At 40.6% G+C, this 27,817-nt stretch overlaps 1 protein-coding gene across 5 annotated transcripts in view; it reads right to left on the bottom strand.

Annotated features, from left to right (window-relative positions):
* Nucleotides 1-27,817, bottom strand: part of pcnt (pericentrin) — a 48,756-nt gene that overhangs the window by 3,506 nt on the left and 17,433 nt on the right. For 4 of the 5 annotated variants that reach the window (XM_077539960.1, XM_077539965.1, XM_077539963.1 and 1 more), the window contains exons 27-59: nucleotides 27,540-27,737; nucleotides 26,930-27,001; nucleotides 25,836-25,940; nucleotides 25,492-25,644; nucleotides 24,492-24,626; nucleotides 22,720-22,880; nucleotides 21,970-22,142; nucleotides 21,674-21,858; nucleotides 21,142-21,304; nucleotides 20,669-20,911; nucleotides 19,074-19,306; nucleotides 18,746-18,853; nucleotides 18,522-18,542; nucleotides 17,721-17,957; nucleotides 17,437-17,610; nucleotides 16,726-16,845; nucleotides 16,413-16,589; nucleotides 14,447-15,379; nucleotides 13,182-13,352; nucleotides 11,887-12,076; nucleotides 11,344-11,669; nucleotides 10,030-10,132; nucleotides 9,738-9,910; nucleotides 9,364-9,630; nucleotides 8,607-8,746; nucleotides 5,782-5,911; nucleotides 4,952-5,656; nucleotides 3,575-3,757; nucleotides 3,020-3,196; nucleotides 1,193-1,416; nucleotides 1,028-1,107; nucleotides 774-906; nucleotides 153-271 (exon numbers count right to left, since the gene is read on the bottom strand). In XM_077539960.1, coding sequence (XP_077396086.1) covers nucleotides 153-271; nucleotides 774-906; nucleotides 1,028-1,107; nucleotides 1,193-1,416; nucleotides 3,020-3,196; nucleotides 3,575-3,757; nucleotides 4,952-5,656; nucleotides 5,782-5,911; nucleotides 8,607-8,746; nucleotides 9,364-9,630; nucleotides 9,738-9,910; nucleotides 10,030-10,132; nucleotides 11,344-11,669; nucleotides 11,887-12,076; nucleotides 13,182-13,352; nucleotides 14,447-15,379; nucleotides 16,413-16,589; nucleotides 16,726-16,845; nucleotides 17,437-17,610; nucleotides 17,721-17,957; nucleotides 18,522-18,542; nucleotides 18,746-18,853; nucleotides 19,074-19,306; nucleotides 20,669-20,911; nucleotides 21,142-21,304; nucleotides 21,674-21,858; nucleotides 21,970-22,142; nucleotides 22,720-22,880; nucleotides 24,492-24,626; nucleotides 25,492-25,644; nucleotides 25,836-25,940; nucleotides 26,930-27,001; nucleotides 27,540-27,737 — 6,712 coding nt within the window. The remainder of the gene's footprint in view (nucleotides 1-152; nucleotides 272-773; nucleotides 907-1,027; nucleotides 1,108-1,192; nucleotides 1,417-3,019; nucleotides 3,197-3,574; nucleotides 3,758-4,951; nucleotides 5,657-5,781; nucleotides 5,912-8,606; nucleotides 8,747-9,363; nucleotides 9,631-9,737; nucleotides 9,911-10,029; nucleotides 10,133-11,343; nucleotides 11,670-11,886; nucleotides 12,077-13,181; nucleotides 13,353-14,446; nucleotides 15,380-16,412; nucleotides 16,590-16,725; nucleotides 16,846-17,436; nucleotides 17,611-17,720; nucleotides 17,958-18,521; nucleotides 18,543-18,745; nucleotides 18,854-19,073; nucleotides 19,307-20,668; nucleotides 20,912-21,141; nucleotides 21,305-21,673; nucleotides 21,859-21,969; nucleotides 22,143-22,719; nucleotides 22,881-24,491; nucleotides 24,627-25,491; nucleotides 25,645-25,835; nucleotides 25,941-26,929; nucleotides 27,002-27,539; nucleotides 27,738-27,817) is intronic. The other variant, XM_077539961.1, reaches the window with a different exon arrangement.

The following is a 27,817-nucleotide window of genomic DNA, read 5'->3' as shown; positions in this document are numbered from 1 at the left end:
CATATCTCCCATAATGCGATAGATTACCTCCCGTGATTCAAACTCACAAAGCGTGTGCACCAAGAAAGGAAACCCATTGTTGACGCAACACCCGAATACGAATCCAACTGACTAAAATCCACCGGTGCCGGCTGCCTTGATGTAATACTCACCTGGCTTGGGACCGACCAGTCGCTGCTGGACCTTTTCCAGGTGATTGATGTATTCAATAAGGGATTTTTCTGGCTCTTGAGAAGTTGCTGCAGAGGCCGGAGTTGAGCTGGAGTAAGACCTACAAAAACAGAAGCAAGATCATCTGTTTATTGCTAGCCTACTAGCATAATTGTCAAATAATTTTTTTTTTTATTGTCACCAAAAAAAAAAAAAAAAAAAAGTCATGTGCTTGCTAAAAAATTGCAATTTAATTAGGCGTGTAATAATTGAAATTGTAATGAATTTCGATTCATTTCACAACCCTAATCAATATTACAATAAAATATTAGATTTCACATAAATGTCTTGGTCCTTTTTAGTAGACTTATGCTACAGTAAAGGCAAATGATATAGGAATTACTAGTAATATGAAAGACAGTTTATTTATTGACTTCAATTAGCAAGTCAAAGTGTTTGGTCGGCTAACAAGTCAGTTTATGAAACGTTCACTACAAATCTGCGCTAGTCAAAAACTTTGCTGTCAACCAGATGTACGCTGGTGCCTATTTACAAATTAGGAAAAAGTCTTTAAGTGTTGGATTTGGCAGATGTGGTGCAGTTTCTATGTGAGGGGAGCAGACCTGTTGTGAATTCTCAAGGGTGATTTGCTGGGCGCGACACGAGCAGACGCCGTCTCTCTATTAGGGGGAGACTCGGAATTCAAACGAGGCGGCTGCTGCTGCTGCTGCTCTCTTAAAACCTCCACTTTCAATCCTAGGATGGAAACAGAGTGAAACCCTACCGACACAAATACTACATACTATCTCCCTCTCTCTCTCTCGAAATGTGACACAAACACGCACGGCAGTGAAGTTGCGCATCTAAAAAAGCTGACCTGTAGCGTGGCCATTAGCGTTCACATACATAGGCAATTGTCTGATGGCTTTTTGCCACTTCCTGGTTAGGAACTTCATTCTGGCGAGAGAAACGTTTACTTTCAGTTTTATACGCATTAACACAATGTTAACTCTTCCTTTACCCCCCCCCATTTGATCCACACCTGGAGACAGCGATGACCACTCGTACCACCGACCGAAATCTTCCGAGGGGCCTCCGGGATGAGAGCGGCGGCGATGGTCGTACCCCCATGGTGGTGATCATGCACAGGGTGGCCTGCTGGCATGCCTCGAATCCTCCCAGCAGCATCAGGAGGTAGCGTTTCTGGTACACCAGAGCTTTCCGGAAGCTCTCGGCGCGAAGGTATCGCTCATATAAACGCTGCACCTGGAAAAAACAACAACAAATTGTTATTTTAATTCTTTCGTTGGATTTTATTACCCTTTTTGCTTGTATAAGGGCCATTTGGGCAGACAGTCTGTGCACTTTTGTTTCTTCTTTTATTGCACAGTTTTTTAAACTAACAAAAGTTCAGAATAAAACATCCCTTCCTTGTGATTTTTCCCCCCCCAGTTTGGCTGGACCATACAAAAAATAAACTATGCCCATGGAATACAGTCCTTTATGTAACATGAGTTCATGATTGTGTACATGCTCGATGCAAGGTATTGAAGCTTTGTGATCCTCACAGTTTTGATTGCTCTGCTGCCTGCCATCTTGTGGCATCCAAGAGACCCTTCTAGCTGACATCACTGCTCAGCTGCCGCTGCGCCTCCCTGAGGGCAAGCCTCCCATAACAAATGAAAGTAGAGAGCTTGATTTTCGGCGTTTTCGTTAAAAGGTGGGAATTATGTCAAATGTCACACTAGCTACAAAAAATGGAGTTGGTTGGAGGGCAAAGTGGAAGTTTAAGGTATGTTGTTTTTGGTTGAAACAGTATGTTGTCGATCACTACTTTCATGGTGTAAATGGTCATTCATTAAATTGTTTGTGTTCGGATATACTCGTCTTGCTGTATATCAAAGTATTCAAGCTATCTTAACTTGCTAGCTGATTAACAGGCCGCACGTTTACTACACGTTTCTCAGCAAAGATCAAGCCTGAGTTAAAGTGTTGTGATAATCTTGTTAAACCGTTACATTTTTGTTAAAAATTACTTGAATAATTATGCAAAAAAATAAAAAAATAAAATAAATGATTGTTTTACTAAAGATAATATGGCACATTCATCACGTCTGCCTGGAATTTACAATCAGAGGTTAATGTTATGACCCACTGTATATGAAAAAAAAGAGGAAAAACTACCTGATATAAAATGATTTGAGCATATCCTTGTACTTTCTGTGGGTGCAAAGCAGTTGCGTTAGTTAGTTTTGCGCTAACCACCGAGCTCGTCTTTCACTCCTCACTGTCTTCCGCCTGGTTTAGAAGAACTGCCGGCAGCTGAAAGAATGATCTTATCTCTCTTTGAACCATTAAAGCATCCGTAGGCTGCGCACAAGTTCACCATAGCATTGGTTGCTGATTTATCAACTGTTTGACCTATATTATAGGTCACACTGATTGCACTTAAACGTGACGTCACACAAGAAGGGCCTATTATAAAGTCCATTTCATTTCCTCCATTGGAGTGCAGTAAGCCATAAAACATCTTTCAGAAACTAAGAACATCACATTAAATTCATACATTGTCCAAAAATTGATTTAACATACACAAAAAGAAACAAAAACTAAACTGGCAGGTGTTTTACCTCAATAGTATGATTATTCAATCCAGTAGTTAAGACATTAAAAAGTACAGTTCTCACTCATGAATTTCAATTGGTCAATTTGATGTAAACAGCATTTTGTTATTTTAAAGTGCTGACAAAAATCCCCACACTTAAGAGGTTTCATTACAGTTGCAGTAATGCGCAAGAGAAAAAAAAAAAAAACAAGCCCACAGGCTTAAATTGATATTCAAATGCCGACAGAGCGCCAACCAACTGACCTTGTTGGGGGCCATTTTGTTGAGTGGTATATTTTCACTCTCCGTGGCCACTTTAGAGAGCTCATTCTCAGCGCGGTACAACTGGCGCTCCAGGCGGGTGACTTTATGTTTGAGGGCGGTCCTCTCTTGCCTCAGCGACGTCACACTATGCGTCAACTCGGCGTTCTCGCTCAGCATCTTCTCCAGCAGACCGGATGAGGCAGTGGACGTCATTTATAGAGAACAGAGAAAATGGATGATGTCATTAGTAAATACTAGAACAGTATATATCTACATTTATAGATGGGATGTCACGGGAGCCTATCGTAGAAGACTTTTGGAGAGAGCCGTTTCGTTTAGATTTAGTTTGACATTAAACGTCAACTAGGAGTGGCAATAGAAAGCTTGAAGAATCGGTCAGTATTTCTCAAAGTGTGAAGAAAAATGTGAAGTGAGATCAGTTCACTGCCACCAAAAAGTATTCCTACCTCAAGTTTGAGCTTGCAAGACAAAAAGCAAAAAAAAATAAAAAATCTAATTTGTGGTCAAATTTCTGATGGCATTGTGTTCTCTTACCTGCTGGCTATGTTGTGAGGCCTGGCCACCGGCGTTGGCAGCTTCCATCTGGCGGCGTTCGCCACTCCACCCTGACATCCTCTGAGCTGCCATGTTCCGCTCTTCTCTTTGGAGCTCGGCTAAAGTGCGTTGTAGCTCCTCCGCGCGTTGCCTGTCTTGCTGCCTCAGCAACTCCAAGTCTTGCTTCAGAGAAAGCAAAGAGAAAGAAGGTCAAGGGTCTATCCAATCATTTGGTTGTTGTTGAAAAGGGGCAGGAGTCCTCTGCACATTCCTACTGTACTGTTTTTGCATGTTTTTTTTTCAGTAGTAAAATCTAACTAAATATTTAACATACAACTATATATTGTGAGGCCATTCTTTGCGCAAGGATTCAATCTGATGTGCAAAAAAATGTGCAGCGCGGTGAAAACATCAGGAACTATCAATTTAAGTACGTAAATCTTAAAATTAGTGCCGTCACTATTGAATATTTAAAATCGATTATTCGACTAATCAGACTCATTTTAATTTTGCATTAAAATGTCTTATAAAAGCATTTTTCCCTGATTACTGTTTATTAACCAGTGATCGGTGTTTAATTCATACTTCATAAAATAAATAAATAAATAAATAAATATGCATAACCACTTACTTGCAAGGTCGAGCTAGTTTATAAAAGTGAGTGTTGCCATTTGGCTGTTATAGTTTAGTGATTATTTGTAGCAACTTTAATTCTTGCTCCGAAACGGACAATATGAGCAGAATCATTTACACGCCGTGATTATGACACTTTTGAAGGCCATATTGCTCAGATCTCATTTCTAGGCCACATTAACTCATTTGCTCCCAAAAACGTATAAATACGTTCTATTTTAAATATTACCAGCGTCCCAGAAACGCATTTATAAATTTTTGTTTTTTTTAATGCTAGTGCATACATAAGGCTTTGATGCAGCCTCTGAACTGAAGAGAACAGTTGAAGCAAAGGTGGTTGTTACAAAAGTGACCAGCAGGTGGCAGCAGAGTATAAAATATCAACCAGGGCCATGTTGCAACAAGCTGTTTTCCCCACAGTTTTAAACAAATTTGTTACCTATATTCTAATGCTAGTTGCTGCAAAACAGAAATAGATATTTTTTTCCTGATGATTCTTTTGGTAGGTTGCATGTTTTTATAGCAATAGAACACAATACTCTGTTGGCCTTGCAAAAATTAGTCAAAATCCAGTAAAACAGCCGGGAGCGAAGGTGGTTGCTTCAGTGAAAATGGCTGAGAGTGAATGAGTTAAACAACCCAATGAAAAACAATGACGACGCTACCAGTGCATGACGACGTAATCTTGTGTATCCTTTGATGACGGGCCTGTCATAATCCGAGAACCCCCTATACTGATCTTACCAGTTTGTTATTGGTTCTTTCGTGTTGTCTCTCCTTCTCCATCTGCTCCTGCCAGCTCTTTTGGCGCTCCCTCTCCCACTGCTCCTCCCGTTCCCTCTCCTTGTCCTTCAGCAGTTGCATCTTCTCCTTCAGATCACTGAGCTCCGTAGCCTGTGCCTCCAAAGCATAGTCAGTCTTCCTTTTCTGCTGCCTCAAAGCTTCCTCACGGCTCTTGTCCTGATCCAGCCTCCTCCTGCTCTCCAAGACCTCCACTCGCAGTTTGTCCGCCGAGGCGGCGAGCTCCTCCCCTCGTCTTCGCTCGTCCTCCAGCTCTGCGCGCATGTCGGAGATGAACTTCCTGTCTCGGGCAGCGTCGGCCTCGTGTCTGCGGTTGATGTCGGCCATTTGCTTGGAGCCGCGGTCTAGCGCTTCGTCGAGCGCCCGCTGCGAGTCGGCCAGCTTGGAGCGGATTTCTGCCAGGCGGGATTCCGATTGGGTCAGGAGGTGTTGGAGGCGGGCGTTCTCCTCGCGCTGGTCGGCCGAATGCTGGCGCTCGTCTTGGAGCGTCTTCTGCGAGTCGTCCAAATGCTTCTCCAGGAGAACGCTGCGGGACTGCTCGATCTGGAGCTCACGTCGCAGGTTGCTACACGTCACCGTCTCCTGCTCCATGAGACCCTGAAGGGCCAGCATCTCGGACCGCTGCTGCTCGGAAGATGCTTGCATAACCTGGTGGGAAAAGCATGTTGTTGACGAGCATCGTGTGAAGTTGGTTTGTGTTGAATGATTGAACTACTGAATACAGTCATTGCGTAAAATCGGTTCATCAACGTTCACACGGGTTGAGTTCATACCTCTAGTCTTTGCTCCATCTCTTTTTGTTGCCGCATGTTGAGAGCTCCTTCTTGTTCCAGTTGTTGCTTGAGCTCCTGGACCAGTGCCTGTTCCTTCGTCAAAGTCTGCTCGTACTCTCCAATGGTCAACCTGCGGGATCAATTTAGCGGATATATTTACATGAGGAACAACGAAGCACTATTTTTTACATTTGAGAAACTACCGGTAATTTTCAGAGTATGTCACTGGGAATCTAGAATTATATTTTCATAGGAAAACGTGCTTTGTACTAGGGATGTAACTGGGAATCTAGAATTATATTTTCATAGGAAAACGTGCTTTGTACTAGGGATGTAACAATGACAATATTGTGATATGGCAATATTAAAACTGCCACAATATCGTCGTCATGTCACCATATTAAAAGCAGCACATCTGTTAAACATGTCAAGTTGATTTCCATGTGTGCAGTTTTAGCACCCTCTGGTGGTTAGTTTTTTTAGTGGTTTAATTTTCATACGGCATGTTTTGGCTCTTTAAATTAGAGATAGACCGATATGCTTTTTTCAGGGCCAATACCGATACCGATTATCGGTAGTCAAGGAGGCAGATAACCGATATTTGAAGCCGATAGTCTTTTGCAGTAAAAGTTCAAATGTTGGCACCAAATTTTTGAATATGCAAACCCTAACCGTTCTTTACAATGGATTCTCACACTGCACTTTTCATTTTACATCCTTCCATCTGCAATAAGACATTGGTGGCGGGGGGAGTTAAATGTGGGGGGCCAACGTGACATTACCTTTTATAGCATTTGGGATACTTGTAGTTTTATTCTATAAATGTTATATTTTTATATTTTGAAGTAATAGGAGGAACCCTGTCATTCAAAATGTGCATCATCTGTGGCATTACTTATTACTACAGCAAAAAAAGAAAATTCCATGAGAAAAACTATTCATCTCTGGACACCATACAGTTCTTGTAGACCTTATTATGATTATTGTTATTGTTACCATATAGACAGTATTGATAAAATTAGGATCTTAAATCGAGAACAGCAATATCATGCTACTCCTCTCTACAAGAGAACTGTCAAAAGACAGCTTCAGGATACAACACACTTAATCATGTAGTTTACTGCCACTTAGGATGCCCCAATCAACGCAGAAAAATGTAGAGTAAAATAACTTGGTTTTAATAATAGTAAGAATAACTTGGTTAAACAGACATTGTTGCGGTGGACCGCTGCCCGTTTCTGCTGTTTAATGTGTTTTACACTTATTGACACGTGTGTGTATATGTGCAAACTATTCTCTCACTACTGTACTGTACTGTATCACTTAATGGCACAGATTTACTTGTCTAAATAATAACTGGGCTGCAACATTGCTAATTCACATTAAAAAGGACTATCTTAGCTGTCCACATGAATAGTTACTAACACACGAGAAAGTTATACAACACACCAAACATGAGCTCATTATTCAAAGTATGATGCACGTAACGAAATTACATCACTAAACATTAATTGCAGCCGACTACGGCCGTAGATGTTACATATTAGTAGCATCCATTGGGAGGATAATGTCCCAACTGACGGCAGACATGATGTGAAAAGAGAGACAAAACGAGCAAATAAGCACACTATACTTTAGTGGACTTCTCTACTAATGCCTAACATACGGAAGAGAACACGTTCGTGTAGTTAAACGGTGTTTGAGACACTTAATTTGTTACGGAGCGGACTTTAACGAGGTGCACAACGAGCTGTCAATCAAATCGACGTCGAAGCTTAAGGCACACAATGGCAAACCAGTGCGACAAATAAACACAATAAAAAGTAACTAAACGCTATTTTGTGTCACTGTGGCATCTAACAGCATAATAACCGTTATGCAACAAGTAGTGGACGTGACCCAGAATGCAATGTGTGCGTCACGAGAGGTAAATATAATGACGTTACTCTACTCTTAACATGGAACTAGACAATATAATAATAACAACTGTTAATATTTGGAACCTTTCTAACAAACATTGTTTACTTAATTAAGTGAAAATGTGTGTGATTCCCTCCCCGAGTAGTTCAAGTAGCGAATTAGCTACTGGGTGTTAGCCTACATGCTAAGCTGAACACACCACTGTTAGCTAACCGGGATTCAATGCAAGGCAATGCAGCTCCATTCATGTAGTGCATTTAATACACAACATAATTCAATGTGTTTAGCTTATCATGGTGAAAAGTTCGGCAGAGTCTCTTCTCTTTTAACTTACCTTCGAAGCATGTGTCTCTCGCGTTGTGTCCGTGGGTGCGTGTGTGTGACAGGCTACTGTGATACATAGCATACACTACTGATTGGTTCTGGCTCTTGCACGGCTAACCAATCAAATGCTGCTATGGGCGTTACGTTGCTGGAGTTGGACTCCATAACAGACAGAGATGCTCTGGGCTGCATTCGAAGCGAAGAGTTTTAAATGGATCGCTTATATCGGCCATCAGATTAATAAAACAGGCCGATACCGATATGTACCAATATGTCAAATATCGGCCCGGCCGATTATCGGTCTCTCTCTACTTTAAATCCATGCTAATTGTCAGTTGAAGGGGAACGTAATATGCTTGTGAATCGAGTCAATATGTGGGGGAACTCAACAAAAGCACAATATTGTGCTGTTTTTTTTTTTTTTGTATGAGCTCTTTTGTTTAACAATACTGTGACTTTTTTTTTTTTTTTTTTTTTTTTTTTTTTTAAATATCGCCATCCTCCCCACAATATCATGATAATTACCCTATCGTGAGGTTCATATCGTGACGTTTGGATATCGTTACATTCCTACTTTGTACCTGAGGGCCTGTATTTTGTTCTTTTGCTCCTGTTGGGTCTCGTGCGCACATTTCAGCTGCTTCTGGCTCTCCTCCAGCTCTGCTCTTGTTTGGGATTCTGCCTGTAGCTGTTCCCTGTCAGCATCACCCCTGGAGTCAGCCTGAGGACAATAAACAAACACATAAATAAATAAATAAATAAATAGGAAAGTGAACACTGGGGAATGGGGATCAAATTAATTCATTTGTATGCTACGTACACTTTTTATAATACCTCATATTTAATTGTGGGTGTCAAAAACTAATTGCACCACTCAGGGAAGCTGAATAGTGGCCGTAAATTTACATTGATAGTAGCACTAAGGAACTTTTCAACATTAATAAAATATTTTCATAACTCTTCTGATGAAACATTTGAATTAAAACTAGGTGAATGGTACTTTGGATTGGCCTGAGGGGGTCTGTATCATTTTTACTGGCACTCAGCAACTTTGACAAGAATGGTAGGAACACTGCAACACAAAAAACTACAAATGTGAGGACTTGTTTTATGGCATACGCCACTTCCCACTTTCCCCATTCTTTACAAAGACAGAAGTCAATTTGAATAGTCAACGCTCGCTGGTATAAGCTCAAAAACGACAATGCGCTTGTCCTCATTACCGCTTTTGTCCATATGGCGCCATCAACATAAAACAGAAAGTTCCTTAGTGTTGCTTTAATCCATCTAACAACAAGTAACAAACGATTCAGACAAACGCACATGTTCAACACTCACGTGCGTATGTCTCTGCGCCATCCGGCAGAGCAGCTCACGCAGCGCGATCACCGTCTCCTGCAAGGCTCTTTTCTCCTCCTGCCAGCACATGGGCGGTTTGGAGGACGGCTTGTCCCCCTGGCCCAAGAGAGCGGGACGCTCTTCGCCCTGGAGCTGCGAGAGTGAGTTGAATTCTGCCGCGTACGATGGATGGAACGAGGATGAGGCCGGACGCTGGGAAAGGGTCAGTATTCTGCAGCTTTCTTGGTACACTTTCCTCAACTGAGCCTGTTAAAAACACAAATATACATGATTCCCAACCACTGTGCAAAAAATTTGGTTATTTGACTTTTTCTTTTTAGACAGTGTCATCCGTATCTGCATGTAGTGTCGACCTGAAGTTCTGGAGACAAGAGGTCATCGCTGTAGCTCATGCTGCCTGCGGCGCTGTCAGTGTTGGCGGTGGGGTTCATCCCCCGGCAGCGGAGATACTCGACAAACTGAGCGTCCAGCCTCTCAGTCTGGTCCAACTCTACTCGCAGCCTGGCACCCAGCTCTGAGCTCACGTCTGAAGTGTAACAAGTGAGGGGGAAGAAGAAGGAAGAAAAAAAAAAAAAAAAAAAGTCACTGTGAATGTTGCTTTAACAGTAAGTCACCGCTGCGGGCGTAGCGCTCGAGGCTACTCACTGCTGCCGTAGCCGTCACTGGCCCATTCTGCCGCTGATATGGAAGAGGTGGAGCCGAGCGGTGATGGAGGTGCTGTTAGGTCAAGTTCTTCCAAATCACACACCTCAAAGAAAGAGAATATCGATATTAGCGATGTCAGGCGATTAAAATATTGAATTGTAATTCATTGTCTAACTTCAATAGTTAACTCACAATTAATCGCAAATTTTACACCTGTTCTAAATATTTTTATTTCTTGAGTTTTCATTCTCTTGGTAACATAAATGTGGAAAATAATGTTAATTCATGTGCTCCAAAAATGTATAAATACATTTATTTTAAATAAATATTATAAATAAAATGAATTTTTTAAATAAAATGGTAGTAATTACATAAACGGCCAGCAGGTGGCGATGAGTATAAGAGATCAACCAGGGCCATGATGAAAACAAGCAGTTTCCCCATAATTCTAAGCAGATTTGTGAATAATGATGAAACATAGCTAGTATATTCTAATGCTAATTGCTTCAAATCGGAAACAGATAGAAATATACTTTTTTTCCTGATGAAAGAAGAAACTAATCTTTCTTTTGATAGTTTCCATGTTTTTATAGCAATAGAACAATATTCTGTGGGCCTTGCAAAATCAGCCAAAATCCAGTAAAATATGAAGGAGCGAAGGGGGTCGCTTCAGTGAAAATGGCTGGTAGTGAATGAGTTAAATAGAAATACAGCTGCATCTTTTAGTCACTGATACAGTAATTCCATAATAACTCATAAAATTGAGTTAAAATTAAAAAAAGACGTACTGTAAAAAATAAGTGTGATATAGATTTATGTTAGGTCATTTTTCTGCCACTAGATGGCATAATTGCATTTGTATGACATTGGTCACAGCTCAATGCATTTTTCTTTTCATATTAAGAGCTAATATTTAACATGAAGTAACATGAAATTATCCACATTTTAAAAATTGTAAAGTACAACTTTACCCCAGTCTCCACAAATATATGCATTATTATTAAATTTATCACTGCTAAATTTTGACATGGACGTGTCTTCTGCGTTACGACTGAAATTCCCCCAGTACAGGTTTTCCAAGTAAGGGACGGTCATTAATAGCGTGTTAAAATTACTGGCCTTAAATAAACTAAAATAAAATTAACGCTCTAATTTTGACACCCCTAATGGATATACAGTCTGATACTATGATGTCTGAAAGCAGACAATCGTTTCTTTTTTTTCCGTTTTTTTTTATCTTTTTTTTTTTTTTATAGACCTCGACAATAACTAACCATTTGTTGCAAAAATGCACTTGGACTTGTGAGTACATACTTTATCTGCACTGACTGAGTCCACAACGGAGAAGTTGTCCGAGATGGAGAGCGAGCGAGGGGAGTGGCTGCTCTGTGTGGTGGGTTCCGGGGTGATGGTTCTGGAGAGAGGCGGCTCCATCTCCACCATGTGGGACTTGTTGACCTGAGGGAGGCCCAGGTCGAGCGCACTCAGCTCAGACAGATGACAGGCCAGAGTCGAGGCGTGAAACGGTTCTTGGAGGAAATCTTCTGAGCACTCCATGTGCCTCAATACCTCCGGGGAGCTCAGTGATGTGTTGTCACGGTTGAGTCTCACCACGTCCCCGAAGACTCTTTGAGAAACATCTGTAAAGTAAATTTAAAGGACATTATGTTTTTAATAACTATAGATTAAAATTGACAAGTTTTACGTAGTTTTTACAGCAAAAGTGTTCCGAAATGAAAAGGCATACTGATTCATGATACTGCATGACTAAGCAGTCGAACAGGACAGGTAATTCAAAAAAAATAAATAAACAATGACCATGCCACGGAGGTTCTGTCAAAGTCATCAAGGACTCACCTCTGTGTGAGCTTCTCTTGTGGGTAGCAAACGTGTCCAGTTGGCAACTCTCTTGTCTGCTTTGCTGCCGCTCGCGTTGCTGGTAGGCCAGCGTTTCCCCCTGTGCAGTCAGATCCTCCCGTAGGCGTTCGAGCTCCACTTTCAGCAGGTGGTTGTTGTTCTCCAAGTCCGCTACAGTGTGGTCTTTGCTCTAACGACGAAAAGGGAAAGTTCAGTCAGGTATTAATAAAAAAAAATTAAAAAAAGCACCTGCATGTTGTACAGGGGTCTTCAGTTCCGGGCAGAGTTCTATTCATTTGTCTGAAACGAACGTACACCACGCCAATAGAAAGTAATACTGTGAAAGCTGAGTACATGAAAAAGAAATTTCCCACAATTCAAAATTTTCATTGAAAAATAATTTGATTGAAACGAAAAACAGGCTTTTTTTTTTCTATATTTAAATCATCCTTCCATATTACTCTATTTAATAAATAAAAATAATTCAAAACATTTTATAGGGCTTCTCGATTATGGAAAAATAATCACGATTATTTTGGTAATAATTGAAATCACGGTTATTCAAACGATTTTTTTTTTTTTGGTACAAAACAAAAAAATGTTTAAGCATTTAAAAATATTAAGATCAATCAAAAAAAAAAAATAGGAGCACAATAATTATGTAAATTCCTTTTGGACCAAGCCGAATTTAGATTGATTGATTCATTGATTCATTCATTTATTTATTTATTGCAATTGGCTGGCAACTACTTCAGGGTATACCTGCCTACTGCCCGAAGCCAGCTGGGATAGGCTCCAGCACCCCCGCGACCCTTGTGAGGAACAAGCGGTTAAGAAGATGGATGGATTTATTTATTTAATGCTGGCAAAAACAAAGTTGAAGTGTAGCATGTGCACTGTGCAGTAGGACGATTTTTTGGTACACAACAAGAAAATGTTTAAAGGTAAGAAAAAGAAATGAATATTAAGACAAATAAAATTCTTTGAAACACTAATTATGCAAGTTCCTTTTGGATGAAACAAAAATTATTAAACTAGTTATTTTACAATTTTAAAAAGGTGCAAATGTATACATTTAAATACTCAAAAATTGGGATTAATAATCTTTTAATGATTATGCTGATTCTGTAATTGTGGAGTGTTATAATTGAAACGGAATTACGATTAATTGCACAACGCTACGTTTTTAGTATTTCACATTTTCCATGACATTTCTGAATTAACGGAGACATTTGAACGTCCACATTTCCCAACATCAAAGCGCCAGAAGACCATTTTAGGTGCCTAGTTGTTACCTGTCCTTCTTCGAAAAGTTTTTCAGCTCTGCGAGTGCTGCTGCTTAGGTCTTGTTTCACAATGGTCAACTCTTCCTTCAGGTCCTGATGCTCTGCCGCCAGTTTCGCCAGCTCCTTCTCCCTCTGCCTTAAAGCGGCATCAGCTTTAGCCAGAGTCTCCTCAGCATGGCTCTAACAGAGAGTAAAGTGGCAGTAGCAATTAGTCCATCATTCGACAACATTAACTTCTTCCTTTCTTGGGTAGATTTCTAGTTAGTAATTCAACAATTACCATACTAGTTATCAATGATAACAATTGTGATTCCTTTTTATATTTACCGCACTGTGAACCAAGCTGGATCACATCACAGAGACACGAAGCAGTGCACCATAATCCAAATTAACTTGCTCGGTTAACAAAAATCTTCCAGTAATAAAAAGGATACAGCTTTAAAAACAAGAGCTAGCCTCGTATCTTCTATCGACTTCCTCATTTCAATGTCACTTCCTCCGCGACGCTGCCGTGACGTTCCTTCCGCCCTAACTACAACCAGATGTGTTTCTGGTGTTAGCACAGCTGCATTTTTTTTTCTTTTTTAAGCGGCAGAAAGGAATTACTTCTCTGAATCCTAACCCCCAAAATGGGACTCATGGCCACAAGTGGAGAAAATACAAACAGCACATGTACAGTATTCTCCAACAGCTGATTCCATCAGCTTCATTCACTATTTATATTACAATTAAGTTACTTTAGTCACAATTTCAGATTTTTTTTTTTAAATATATTACTGTTTATTAAAGCTCATCTACACTAGAGCTACATATAGACTTGATTAATTGAATCTGGCTGATGGCGTGGTGGTTATTGATTAATCATGTTTTGAAGGAAGTAAGGCAAAATGGCATGCAATACACGGTTGAAACCAGTAGGTGTTGTTAATTCAGTCTCAAATAATTAGCTTAAGAAGTCAACCTGCCATCAAATGGTTAAATGAACCAATAGTAGCTTTGAGCAAGCAGCAATCTCGCTAGTGAACAGACATTTATGTAACATGGGTTCATGATAGTGTACATTCTAGATGCATTGTGCTCTATGATCTTCTCCATCTTAAGTGCTTTCCAACTATCTTGTGGCATCAATTTGCCAATACAAAATAAATACATACAAAAAAAAAGGTTCAAAAGGCTTTAAAAAAATGGACAGAACTTGAAATTTAACAGCAGCAAAATTTATTTTCTTTATTTCACTGATTGTAATGTTTTTTTTGTGAGGAAAATAGACTCACCAGCACCTCCCTTTGAGCATCCTCTTGACTAGTCTGCTTTTCCAGGAACTGAGCGGCGAGCTCATCAACGCGAGCCCTCAATGTGTCGGCCTCTTCTCTGAGCCTTTCAATTTCCTCCTGGAGCTGCCCCTCCCTCCTCCTGAGTGCCTCGCGTTCATCCCACAGCTCCGTCTTGACCGTCTCAAGTGCATCCGCCCTGGTCTGCTCCTCGGCGATGGCTTGGTCTCTGTCCGCCACTTCGGCTTGTAGCTTCCGGACTTGTGCTTCCAGAGCCAGGCTGTCAGCCTTCATTTCCTGTTCATTGGTTTTTAAACCCTCGACTTCTCGCTCAAAGTCTTGCTCCTTCTGTTGATGTTGAGTAAGCAGTGAGCTGAGGTGGTCTCTCTCTTTTTGAAGGGCATCCGCCTGCTCCGCCCGCAGTCTGAAAGTGCTCTGCTCCTCCTTGATGCCCACCAGCTCAGCCTCCTTGAGAGCGAGCAGGCCTCGGAGCTCGTCCGCTTTCTCCCTCTCCACCGTGAACCTTCGGCCAAACTCTTCGCCGTGCCCTCTGTACTCTTCCTCCTGGGTGAGCAGCAAACGCTCCAATCTCTCCTTCTCTGCCAGCGCCGTCTCCAGCTGACACTGAAGCGCCTTGAGGCGTGAGCGGAGCGTCTGAGAGGAGGTCGAGTGATTCAAGCCGAGTTCTTGCTTCAGGCTGCCGGGCTCGCCTCGGGGCTCGGGGCTCGGAGCCGGCGAGGGATTGATGCTGTCGCCGTCCTGCGAGTCGCTCACCTCGCACACGTTGGGACCGAGCGTGGAGAGCTCTGCCTGCAGCGTGCTGATGACCTCGTGGAGGCGCTCCTCTTCTTCTCGCCTGTCCTGGCGCGACCTGGCAATTTCGGACTGGAGGTGCTCCACTTGCGAGGTGAGGTCTTGGAGTTCGGCTTCCAGATCCTTTTGAGACAGTAACCGCAAAAGGTCAAACACAAATCAAGAGTTGGCCACTTAGCCTAGGTACAGTATGCGCTTTCATGTTTGGTTTGCCTTGACTGAACTGTGTGACCTGGCAACAAAAGCACCAGCTGAGCCATGCAGTTTAACAGCTTATTTTATGATGTTAAATTGTTAGACATCTAAAATGTTGACAAATAAGGACCTTGTTTACATGCTTCCTTGTCTTACTAATGGATGCTACATCACCTATACAGTAAATTCTATAGAGTAAATTTGACTATTTAGAGTGGGACCAAATAGACGCAAGTTTTAGAGTAGGCTAATATTTACACTTGGAAGAGAGTAAAAAAGAATTAAGAAAAAAAATACAGAATTGAGGAACGAACTCAGGACCTTCAGTATGGGAGACTGCCACACTACCACCTGAGATATGCCCCTCCTGCTGTCAGTTTATCGCCAAGAGGAGACCAAAAACATTTCAGCTGATACGAGTGATATACTAACACACAGCAGGAGCTGCATGGCTCAGGGAATAGATCCGCTGTTTCCCAAGCTGAAGGTTGTGAGTTCGTTCCTTAACCCTTGAGTTACTTTTATTTTATTAAATTCTTTATTTTACTCTGTTCCAAGTGTAAGTATTAGTCTAAAACTGAGTTATTTGTTCCCACTATAGAGTCAAGTTTACTCTACATAATTTACTGTGTAGCATCTTTCTTATGCCTAGTGCCTACATGTAACAACACGCCCAGTGTCAAAGCTCTGTTTTCGACACTGCCACATGTACCCCAAAGAGGGAGGGAAAAAGGGGGAAGAAAAAAAAAAAAAACATAAAAAAACTGAAATGGTGAACACCTTTACATCATATCACGAGAATTGAGACTACATACTTCTTAGTCTTTGCACGTTTTCAACGGTTACATTTAAACAAGGGAAATACCAAAATAAAAAACATACAAGGTGTATTTGGCTTACTTATGTACTGACATATGTGATATATAAACTGCACATAGGATTTATTCTGTGTAATTGGGACCTTCTGATTGGTATTCTCCAGCTCCTGTTCCAGCCTTTGAATCTCAGTGTTGAGATAGTCAATCTCCTGGTTCTTCTCCTGTAGTAGAGCAATGGGGAGTGTCTCCTCTTTCGGGTCTTCCACCGATTTTTGTGCCTCTTTTTCTTCTGCTGGAATGCTGCGGGTGGACACATGGTCCTGGTTTAAAAAAAAAAAAAAAAAAAAAAAAAAAAAAAAAAAAAAAAAAAAAAAAAAAAAAAAAAAGTACACGTGTCAGACAAGTACACGTTTTTTGTTTTGTTTTGTTTTTTTAAATCAATTTCGACAAGCCTACCTTGAGGGCGTCAATCTGTTCCTGGAGCTCATTAACGTGTGCCGTGAGATGTTTCAGCTCTGCTTCCTTAATGCTTAAGTCCCTCTGCACATTGTCCAGTTGGCCTAGCAGGACGTCCACCTAATAAAAACAACTTATTAGCCAAAAATTACACTTGCTAAAAACATGCACATAAGTGTACAGGAACCATAATGTAACAGGCCAGGAACCATAATGTAGTATGTAGTGGTAATTGTGTGGGGGGGGGAAACACACACCCATACACGCACACACCCACACCCACAAATCGGTTTCAAATTTAGGTTGCAACTAAGCAAAGGTTAGTGTTTTAAACCAGGGTTATGGTTTCAATACCGTTTAACACCTGAGGTGTCAAAGGGTTAACCCTTTAACAATACCAGTCCTTTCACATTACCTGTATGTTCCACAAGCTCCAAATCCCTGCTGGCTCAAACGTGGAACAGCAGAGACTGGTGTAAAAGTTGTCTGTATAGATAATATAGCCAGACCCCAAATATTCTTTGTTGACCAGGCCCGTGACAAGGTGTTAAAGGGTTTTAAAGCTTCAAAAAATGGTTAGGGTTTCAGAGTAGGAGGAGTTTGGCAAAGTACAAGACATCTCTGATTGACAGTCTTTTGTCGTGTCAGTACATTCTTACAGCTCATTGCAAGGCATTCACAATTATATATATCTGCGGATTGCACACATACCTCTTGTTCTTTGGTCTGCAGGCTTTGCTGTGCTGCATCCAGAGCATCCCTGAGCTCTTGGGTGGGTTCCCGCGTGTTGTCGTGGTAACAATGTCTCATCTCATCCAGTTTGGACTGCAGCGCAGATATCTGAAGCCTGTTGGACAATTGCTGCTGTTCCAAGGCCTGCTTATCCTGACAAGGAGCAGCAAGAGTAGATCCGTGTAAACTAAGGCTGAATTTACAGTGCAGGTCCAATAGTGTTGTGAGACAAAATTTGAGGTAAGCATTAAGGCAGCTCTTACTTGCGTGAGCTCCTCTTCCCTCAACTTGGCCCGATGAAGTTCTTGCTCCAGTTGGCCGACGGCTCTGTTACATTCAGCTTCACTGATCAACGCTTGTTCCAGCTCACGGACTCGCGCAGCCAGCTTGTCGATCTCCTTGTTGTGCTCGGCGAGCTCTCTCTGAGCCTGCTGGTTGGCCCCCGCTAAGGAGGCGTGTTCCTCCTCCTTGTCTTTGATGATGGCTTGCAGACTCTCCACCTTGGAAGATGTAAACGGGCGGCAGAATGAGGTGGCGTGATAGGGAAGCTACGGCAACATAGCAATGGAATTGTAAGCCATAGTGGAAACTCCAAAGTCAGAACCAACAAGAATTTCCAGTTCCAGTTGCAAAACTAGTCACCCAATTGGAAATCTGAATTTCTTTAAGGCCCACAAGTATCTTTATTAGATATTCTCACATCTCGAATGAAAACTTGACTTTTGAGTCATTATAAATTAATTTACATCCAAAGCACAACTTGACTTGAGAGGTTCCACTGCATATGATTTGTCATTAAAAAACAAAAAACAAAAGAAGAGCAATTCCAGATGAGCAGCTTCTGGGAGAGAATGATGAAGTCAAGCTATTCAAAAGGAAGAAGCGACAAGGCGGAGAAGGAGCAATCAGGCAGGGAGGAAGAAAAATTAATGCATGCGACATGACTGACGGGAGGGGCCACGGCAAAAACACTAGGAAAGACGGCATAAGAGGAATGATAATGAGGCAAACAATGCACGCCATGCACAAGCTTCAGAGAAATACGCTGTTGTTGAAGTCCATACCTGCAGAACCAAGTCCTCAAACTACAGCAGTCCATTCAGCATAGGAATAAACACAATCCAAAAGTCAAGATTTGTTTCATCACTCCAACCTCGAGCAAACACCAATAGTCACTGGGTTAAGAGCTCTTTGACTATGACACACATTCATGCAACTCATGTCGGCTCTCTTTTTTTTTTTTTAATAAAAATAATATGAAATGGTTAAGACAAGGGGGGCGCCTCACCCTGTTCCCTTTGACCTCTCCGCCAGCCGTCTGCCTGAGCTGACTCTCCAGCCGTCGAATCTCCTGCTGGAACTCATCTCTCTCGTGCTCACGCTCGACGGCTTGTTCCTGTGTGGAACACAAATGAAAAGTAAATTACATGAAAAGCTCGGTGTGACCATCATAATCGATAATTATTCTTGTCTTGAAGAAACCATCCATCAATTTTCTGTACCGCATTAAGCTAGCAGGAAGCTGATCAGCTGTTAACTTCCACTACTGTAGACCTCCACCAACGGCAGCGTCAATCTGTTCTGATATGACGCCTGCATGCAAAGAAGAATTTCACCTCTATGAACTGCCGATTGTGCTTGAGCTGTTTCTCCAGCGCTTGCACTTGCTGGTTGAGGTCGTCGGCGTGTTTCTTGTGGTCCAACTCCTTTTCCAAGCCATTGGTCTCCTGCTCCTCCAATTCCCTCTCCAGAGTCCGGAGGCGCTGTGACAGAGCGCTGTGGTCCTTCTCGGCTTGCCGTTGTAAATCCAGCCGGTCCTGGGTCAAGCGCTCCGTCTCTGCCAGCAGACCTTTAGGGATGGGAGGTGGTGGAATGCAGATGGCTTAATCTCCAAGCAAGATGACATGCTAGGTAATCAACATTTACTGTTACACATATAGTAGGGTTGCAAATATTCAAAGGTGGAAACTTTCCAGGGGAATAAATGGTATTTACAATATTAAAGGTTATCATTTGAGAGGAAACTTCAAGGGTAAATAAAATCAATCCATTTTATCAAGAATTGTATTTTGCCAAATACCAGAATTGAGAAAACAAATACAATACAATAATCAAAATAATAAGAAAATAATAAAAAATGAATAAATCAATACTGGCAACCAGTTCAGGGTGTACCCCGCCTACTGCTGGAAGCCAGCTGAGATAGGCTCTAGCACCCCCGCTACCCTTGTGAGGAGCAAGCAGTTGAGAAAATGGATGGATGGATGAATATATAAATAAAACCAATCAAGCCCTAATGTATATATTGAATATGATATATTTTCATTGAATAATCCTAGTCAATTCTAATTGAAAATTTCCAAACTAGAATATTTCCAAAATTTTGAAGCTCAACTTCTCATAGAAAAATATCCTAAAACTTTCCAGAAACTTACCGGTACCACAAAAAATCGCCAACCCGAGCAACCCTAGCTACACGTCAAAAAAAAAAAAAAAAAAAAAAAAAAAAATAAAGGAATGAAGAACATTACACTCCAAGTGTCTCTGCCACAAGTGAGCATACTAGCTATTAGGGGTGTTAAAAAAAATAGATTCGGTGATATATCGCGATACTACATCGCGCGATTCTCAAATCGATTCAATAATCGGCAGAATCGATTATTTTTTTTTTTTTTAGGATTCACACCTTGAGCATGGAAGAATGTTATATGAACGGAACATTAAGCCTTAATATTTTATTTTAATGCTGTTCAAACATTAAACAGATTACAACCTCTATAAGACTGAAATTTCAGATAAATAAATAATACATTTTCATATAAATCTTACACTCTACAAGCTTACTGATTAGTATTTTCTAAATTTGAATGAAAAAAAATCGCAACAATCGACTTATAAATTCGTATCGGGATTAATCGGCATCGAATCGAATCGTGACCTGTGAATCGTGATACGAATCGAATCGTCAGGTACTAGGCAATTCACACCCCTACTAGCTATGACGGCATTATAAAAGCAACCAAAACACACAGCACACGGTCTCCCCACCTCCTTCAATGCACACATACTCTGACCCACAAACTGGCAGCAGGATCTAAATTGAGCCAATGGCCTGGAGGAGAGAGGACACATCTGAGCAGGCCCGTTACATAAGCGCACGCCAAAACTCGCTCGCTGAAGAGGACATTTTCGGGCTTGTTGCTCGACTCACCTTTTTCCCTCTCCCCGAGGCCAGCGGAGAGGTGCTCCTTCTGACGCAGGAGTGCAGCGTGCTCCTCGTTCAGTTCCTGATGTTTGGCTTGCAGGTTTTCCAGCTCAGTGCAGAGGCCGTCCGTTCGGTGTGCTTGCCTCCGGAGGTCCTCCAGCTCCGCCACTAAGCGCTCCTCCTGCACTTCCTTCTGCAGAAAGGCTTCCTCCAGAGCAGTCTTATCAGCCATGTAACCCTCAAGGAGCCCTGAATGTATCACGATGGGTGCATTTTTAGTTTGGATTTGAAAGAATATTCATAGCTTAAAATAAAGCAGAACTATAAATCAATTTCATATCGATATCGCAATATAGCAGAATGAGAAAATCTTGAGGAGAACAGGAGGCAGAGTAAAGCTAAACACTAATATATTATATTATATATTAATTGGTTAGTTGAACTGACTCAAAAAGATGTAGAGCAGATACTGCGCTCACCCTCAGCCTTGTGGAGTTCTAGCTCCAGTTCACTCTTCAACTTGACCTCCTGGTCAATCTGCACCAACAAGAGATTGTACTGCTCGAGGAGTTGGGCTGAATCTGCTTGGCCTTGAGCGAACCGCTCCTCCAGACACAAGTGGACATTATGCGTCTGCTCCAGCTGCAGTTGGGGAGAGGATTACAAACGGGTTAGTAGCGTCTGACAACCGGAGAGCACTGTTTTTCCTGAAAGCACAGGGTCTGATTTACTAAAGGTTTATGTGTTCAAATATTGGCGAAGTAGATTTGGAAGCTGATCTACTAACTGATTGTATCAGCAACTGTGTCTGCCAAATGGTCAAAATTGTGCAGTTAATTTTGTTCTGGGAGGATTACAGTGGTACCCTTGAAATACAAGTTTAAGTTCAACCCCCCCCCCCCCCCCACACACACACACACACACACACACACACACTACAGCAGCCTATTCCATCACATCAAACTTCAGTATACTGCGATTTTAGGAAATCAAATGCACAGTGTAAAGTACCTGTGCATTGGCCTGGTTAAGCAAATCCAGTAGCATATCGACTGTATGGCGCAGTCGGTTGCAAGCATTCACGGATGCTTCCTCTCCCTCAGGATTAATGTGCATGTCCGAAACTAGGAGACTCTCACAGAGCTGGTGGGTCAGATCCAAGTCTTCGGGTAGAGACATATCTGCAACCGAAATGCCTATTGAAACAAGAGTGTTAACTGTTAACTGATTATTAACATCTGCAAATGACTGCCCAACTGCTGTCAACTCCACATGTTGAAAAAAACAAACAAAAAATAATGACTGACCTGATTCTTGTGCATCTTTATTTGCTAAGGAGGTCCTCTGATGGACAGATTCCTCTGACATTTTGCTTCTGGTGTTAATCTTTTGGCCAATCAGCTCTTCAGTAGCAATCGTGCTACGAAGCATCTCAATCAGCACCTTCTTCAGCTTGTCGTTGGCCTGGTGCAGTTTGTGTCTATACATAGAAAAAGAAGCCACAACATGAACCATAAAAAAAGGAGGAGGGGGGAGGGAAAAAAAAAAAAAAGAAAAAAAAAAAAGACTCTTAGAATAAAATATAAGACCCCCCCCCCCCCCCCCCCCAAAAAAAAAAATCAATTTTTTAAATTAGTTTTTCCTTTGCCAATAGAAAAAGCAAATATGATTTATTTTGTATTTTCCCTTTCTGGGATTTTCTAACAATTTGACAATTTCCCCACCATCATTAACTTCCCCAAAAATGTATGTTTTTACAGATAATGTGAAAATAAGTGCTTCCACATGGAAAATTTCCCTTTTGTCCAAACAGTGAAAATGTGAATGTGAAATGTGAAAATTTAACGTAATAAAATGAACCATCAAATTGCATTGCTTGATTTACACTCAATCCAACTATTACACAAATGTAAAAAGAAGTTGGATTAGGTGTAGGGTAATCTTACTGGGTTAAATGTTACGTTGGTCACTTGCAAGCTGAAACCATGCAGTTGGTATGCGTACCAGATGCCAGCTTGCAAAACAGTCCTAGCAACATCACATGAATGAAGACAAACCTCTCCTCTTTGGCGGTGTGCAAGTCATCGGTGAGCATTTTGAGAAGGTTGCCTCCCTCGTGGCTCTCGCGCTCCCGTCTTTGGAGCAGAGTGTCCAGAGTTTCCATCTCGGCGCGTTTGCCCTCCAACTCTCTCTGTAGGCAGGCAACCTCCGCTCGCAACTAGGAGAAAAGACAAAGGATACTTATGAAAGCTATTAACACTGTTCCATTCCTAAATGTTTCAAATCCACATCTAGTGCATGCTGTCTTAAAAAAAAAAAAATAAATAAAAAGTTTGTCCAACTTCAGGACAGAGGTTTTTCCTTGCCTTTCCTTGCTTATTTCATTATCCACCACTACTATCAACATACCTTCCCTCCCTTTTCACTCTGTCTCCCGCTCCCCCTTAAAAATGTCTCACGCAGCCACCTGCATCAGCCTAACAATGGTGTCACCTGGGCAACAGAACCCTCCCAGCCCCTCTCTAAAGCTACTCTTTGCTAACCTCATGGTAGAGGAGGGGGTTGAGCGTACATGTTAATATCTTACTATTGAACAACCAAGTGCAAGGTGCTATGACAACAAAGTGCATGCAAACACTCACTTGCAGCACCACAGAGTTTCGTGGAAAAAATCTGGAAAAATGCCTCACACAGCATTTTGCTTTCGGTTCCACAGAAGAGAAAATGGGTAATTGCAGTTTCATTCAAGTCAATAAAAAAAAAAAAAAAAAAGTCCAACTCATTATATAGATCATTTAACTCTTAAATACTTTTCAGAAAGCCAATTCCCAGTTAATGTTCTATGTTAAAATCATTTTGATGGTTTTATACACAATATTCCAATTTATTCCAATATTCCAATTCCCCTTTTTTCAGCATTTGAGAGAGAGAGAGAGAAAAAAAAAAATATATCTGCTCGTAACAGACGCTTCGCTACCCTGCCCTCCACTGCTCGTTGCATGTCGAGCGGCCCTGACATGTGTGCTTCTCCCCCCCTCGACAGATGGCTAATACTGGTCTATATCAATAACATCTGTCATTAGAAAAATGACATTAGAAAAAAAAAAAAAAGAGACTATGGAATAAAATGACTACCGGTATTCTCCCATCTGTTTTCTCCAAAAACAATTTATGCTTTTATTTTTTAATCACACACAAAAAAAACAAATGTTTTATTATCCCCCCCCCCCTTTTTTTTTTCTTTCAATTTACTATTTAATTATTTTATGCTTTTCCCTCAGTTTTGGAATGTATGGTGTGAATGTGTGATTGAATGTTTTGTTTCGGTGGGGAATACCATTTGCCTTTCGTTTGCCTTATTTGGATGGAAATTTGTAGTAATATTTTTTCTCGCTTTGCAAAAGCTGATGGCAACTTGTTTATTAACATGTTTTTTGTGTGATATACCCCTTGGTTGTATTCACAAAAAAAATGAAAAACATCAAAAAAATATTTGATTTAAAAAAAAAAAACAAAAAAACAAAAAAAACACTTTTTAAAATATACTTATGGTACATAGCATTTTGTCCATCCACCCATTTTCAATATGGCTTACCGTCAGTGTTGCGGATATTTTGCATTTCTCTTATCTATTTGTTTTTGCAGTGTGGTGCTACTACTACTTGGTAACCTGATAAATCACTGGCATGTTTATAATATGATTTGGTTTTTTTTAAATAAAACTAGTATTTTCCTTTTAGTCAATCATGGAATTGGTCAAATGCACATATGCATAGTACGTGATCAAAGTTAGTAACTGAGCTGTTGATTGCATGTGTGTGAAGAGTACCTGGGCAACCACAGCATCTAGCTGCTGCAGTTGTGCAGTGAGTTGGCTCATTTTGCCGGTGTAGTTACGCTCCTTTTCTTCCTGTTGCGACGCAAAGGCCTGACGCAGGTCCTCAAGCTCCGCCTCTTTCTCAGCCTTGAAAGAAATAGCGGCGCATGAATTGCAGGGAGTGAAGAAAAAAAGAATGCTTTCGCATCTGTTTGTTGTTCTCTGGCTGCGTCTTGCAGGCTATTGAGTGAAACGAAAAATATAAGCATCTTCGGCCTAAAAACCTTGCGCTTCAGCGGATAAAAAGCTTACAGCCATCCCCTTTAACAACTGTTCAGATGGCAGCGATGCAGAAACACACGCAGACATACGGAAAAGCACGCCCCACTCGTATATGATGGTGGGATTAAAAAGAAACTGGGTTTGAATAAAGCTCCACTGGGAAGGAGTCCAATTGCGGGGAGGGAGGGGGGACCTAAACCTTCGAATGAACTGGTGCATCTGGAGATTAGAGGAGCAATGGAGCAAACACACAACAGCATGAAATAATCCACAGAGATTACATAATGATGGATCAAAAATGGCAAGAGTTGGATAAATAGTGGAACTAATAGACATATACAGTGAGTAAACTCCCCGCATATTCCCCAGTTTCAGCATTCGTAGAATTCTTTTTTTTTTTTTTTTAAGCCTCTCCACGTTCACACACACAAAAAATAAATAAAATTATGATGGATCTGTTAGTGAGTTGAGGAGCTTCATAGAATGAGTCACAAAATGTGGTAATGGTTCTACAAGTGGTAGAGGGGCTCTCTTTCTACTGAAGAATCACTGCCATAATTTTAAACTTGTAGAGAAGCGGTAAATGAGACGAGGAGACACAAAACTGATTGTTTACACTACAGAGCAAGCAGCAAACTACTATTCTTTTGTTCACATCAGGGCTTGGTCCCTAATCCCCGCCGAGTTCACCATTTACGAAAACAACAAGGGTTCCAAAAACATATTTCACCTTCATGTGATGAATCTCATCTTGCAACCTCTCCGCGGATTGGACTTTGAGGAGCTCCGCCTCCTCCAGGAAGTGCTGCCGTTGCCTCAACGACGACTCTTCAAGCTCCCGACGACTTGCCTCCAGTTCTCGCGCCGAGGCTCCTTTAAGTTCCTATGGAGAGGGCCAACAATGTCGTGTCGTGTTTTGGATTCACAGTCCTGCACAAATACACCATTGTGAGGGATGGCCAATGGGCAATATCTAAGCCTCTCCCCCTCTCTAAAAGGGCTGTTTGAGAAAGGGACAACATGTGAGTAGCATCCTAACGCACTACACACACACACACACACACACACACACACCTGTAGCTGGAGTTGGTGCTGTTGATGGAGTTGTTCTTTCTCACTGTTGTAGACCTGTGTGAGCTCCTGAAGAGCAGTGCTGTGTTGCTGCTCAAGTTCCAGAACCTGCGAAGAGAAGTTGTTTACTATACGGTCTATAGTGCATACCAAATGTACGAACAGCACTTCACTTCTTCCGCATTTTATGATGTGTTATCTTATGGAATAAATGCATGTTTTTTCATGAAAGTTCTAAACAAAACACCCCATAAATAAAGCAGTTTGAAATGGAATGCAGTCAAATATTTGTGAATAAAAAAAAAAAATATATATATATATATATATATATACACATTTTTAGAAAAAAAAAGCTCAAGAAAGAAATAGGCAATTGCTTAAAAATAAATTACCACATATTTAAAGATTTAAACAAGTATCACAAAGAAACAAGCATTTTCAATAGAAAAAGTTTACAAAAACAATGTCAATTTTACAAAACACATATGGCCAGTTTAATTAAAAAAAATAAAAAATAAAAATGTAATACTACAAGAAAAAAAAGTGTGATTTTAAGATATTTGTAATTCTATGTAAATTAAAAAAATAAATCTTGAGGAAGTTTTTAGTTGAAATGGCATAAAATTTCAATTGTACTTGTTTAAGAGCACACATTCTATTTTCAGAATAACATCTTTTAGAACAAAAAGTGCAAATATTACAAAAATAAATTTCTGTAACCAATACTCCTGTTGGAATAGTACAACTCGTTCCAACTAAAATAATGAGTGATATTTCAGGTTGGAATATCAAAAAGTTTATTTTCTTTTTAAATAAGACTAACATAAATATGAATACTAAGATATAAATTTTTGGCAAAAGTACTTTTATATTTGATTCCATATTTTCTCAAATAGTGGCCATCACTTTAGTTGGTAGCCAGGTTTGCCAATAAATTGAGGAATGACTTCTATAAGAGCGGTGGTGACTGTTTGACAAAATATGATGCGACTTCTATTATAAAAGTGCCATTAAATGTTCACATGTTGAAACAACTTGTTACTATGTGAATCAATAACATATACAGTATCAAGTTAGGAATGAAAGGAAGAGAATACCTGTGTCTTGAGGGTACCCAGAGCTTTGCAGTGTTCAGCATCCAATGACTGTTTTTGAGCAGACAGTTCAGTCTGTATAAAGTAATTTTAAGAGGAAATGTAATATTAAAAGAAAAACATTTGTAATTTGGGGAAATAAACTGAAATTACAAAAATAAAATAGTTAAATAAACAAGTTGGATCAAGAGAATAATAATTTCATGAAGGGAAAACAATCTAAGGAGCAAAGCTATAATTACGATAATTTATGAAAATTCCCTTAAAAAAAATTAAGTTTTATCTGGGGGGGGGGGGGGGGGGGCATTAAAAGAGAAAAAGTTCATAAACTACAAAAGACGGAAAAAAAGTTGTAAATTTACAAGGAAAATTTGTGACTGTAAAATAATACAATTTTACATTAATAAGTGTTCATAAGAAAATTAAAAACATTGACCATAAAGCTGTAAGAACAGAATCATAAAGTAAAAGAAGAATGTAATTTAAAAAAAAAAAAAAAAAAGTCATAGAAAAAGCTGTAATATTACAAAAAGAAGTAACGTAAGGTTTCTGTAAACAATATTTCTAACAGCACTGATTTAATACTTTCACGATATTTAGGCAGCTTGTTCACCTGGTGAACATGGCTGAGCTCGGCTGCCATGGCCCTGAACTTGTCCATGTGCATCTGAGCGATCTCCTTTCGCAGCTGCTCCCTGACAGACTCCTGCTCTGCAGCGTAACGCTGCTTTACGTGCTGATGCTCCGCCTTTTGGCCGGCGAGGTCTTGATGATGCCTCTGTTCCAGTTGCACCATTTCATCCCGCAGTACCTGATATTACAAAGAACGGAAAAAAATAAATAAACAAATAAATAAAAATAAAAAAAAGGAGGAAAAATAGAACAAAAAGG

Source organism: Festucalex cinctus, chromosome 12 (genome assembly GCF_051991245.1).
Source record: "Festucalex cinctus isolate MCC-2025b chromosome 12, RoL_Fcin_1.0, whole genome shotgun sequence".
Taxonomy (NCBI): Eukaryota; Metazoa; Chordata; class Actinopteri; order Syngnathiformes; family Syngnathidae; genus Festucalex; species Festucalex cinctus.
The sequence above is the reverse complement of the archived record's forward strand: the minus strand, read 5'-3'. Positions and strand labels throughout refer to the sequence as shown.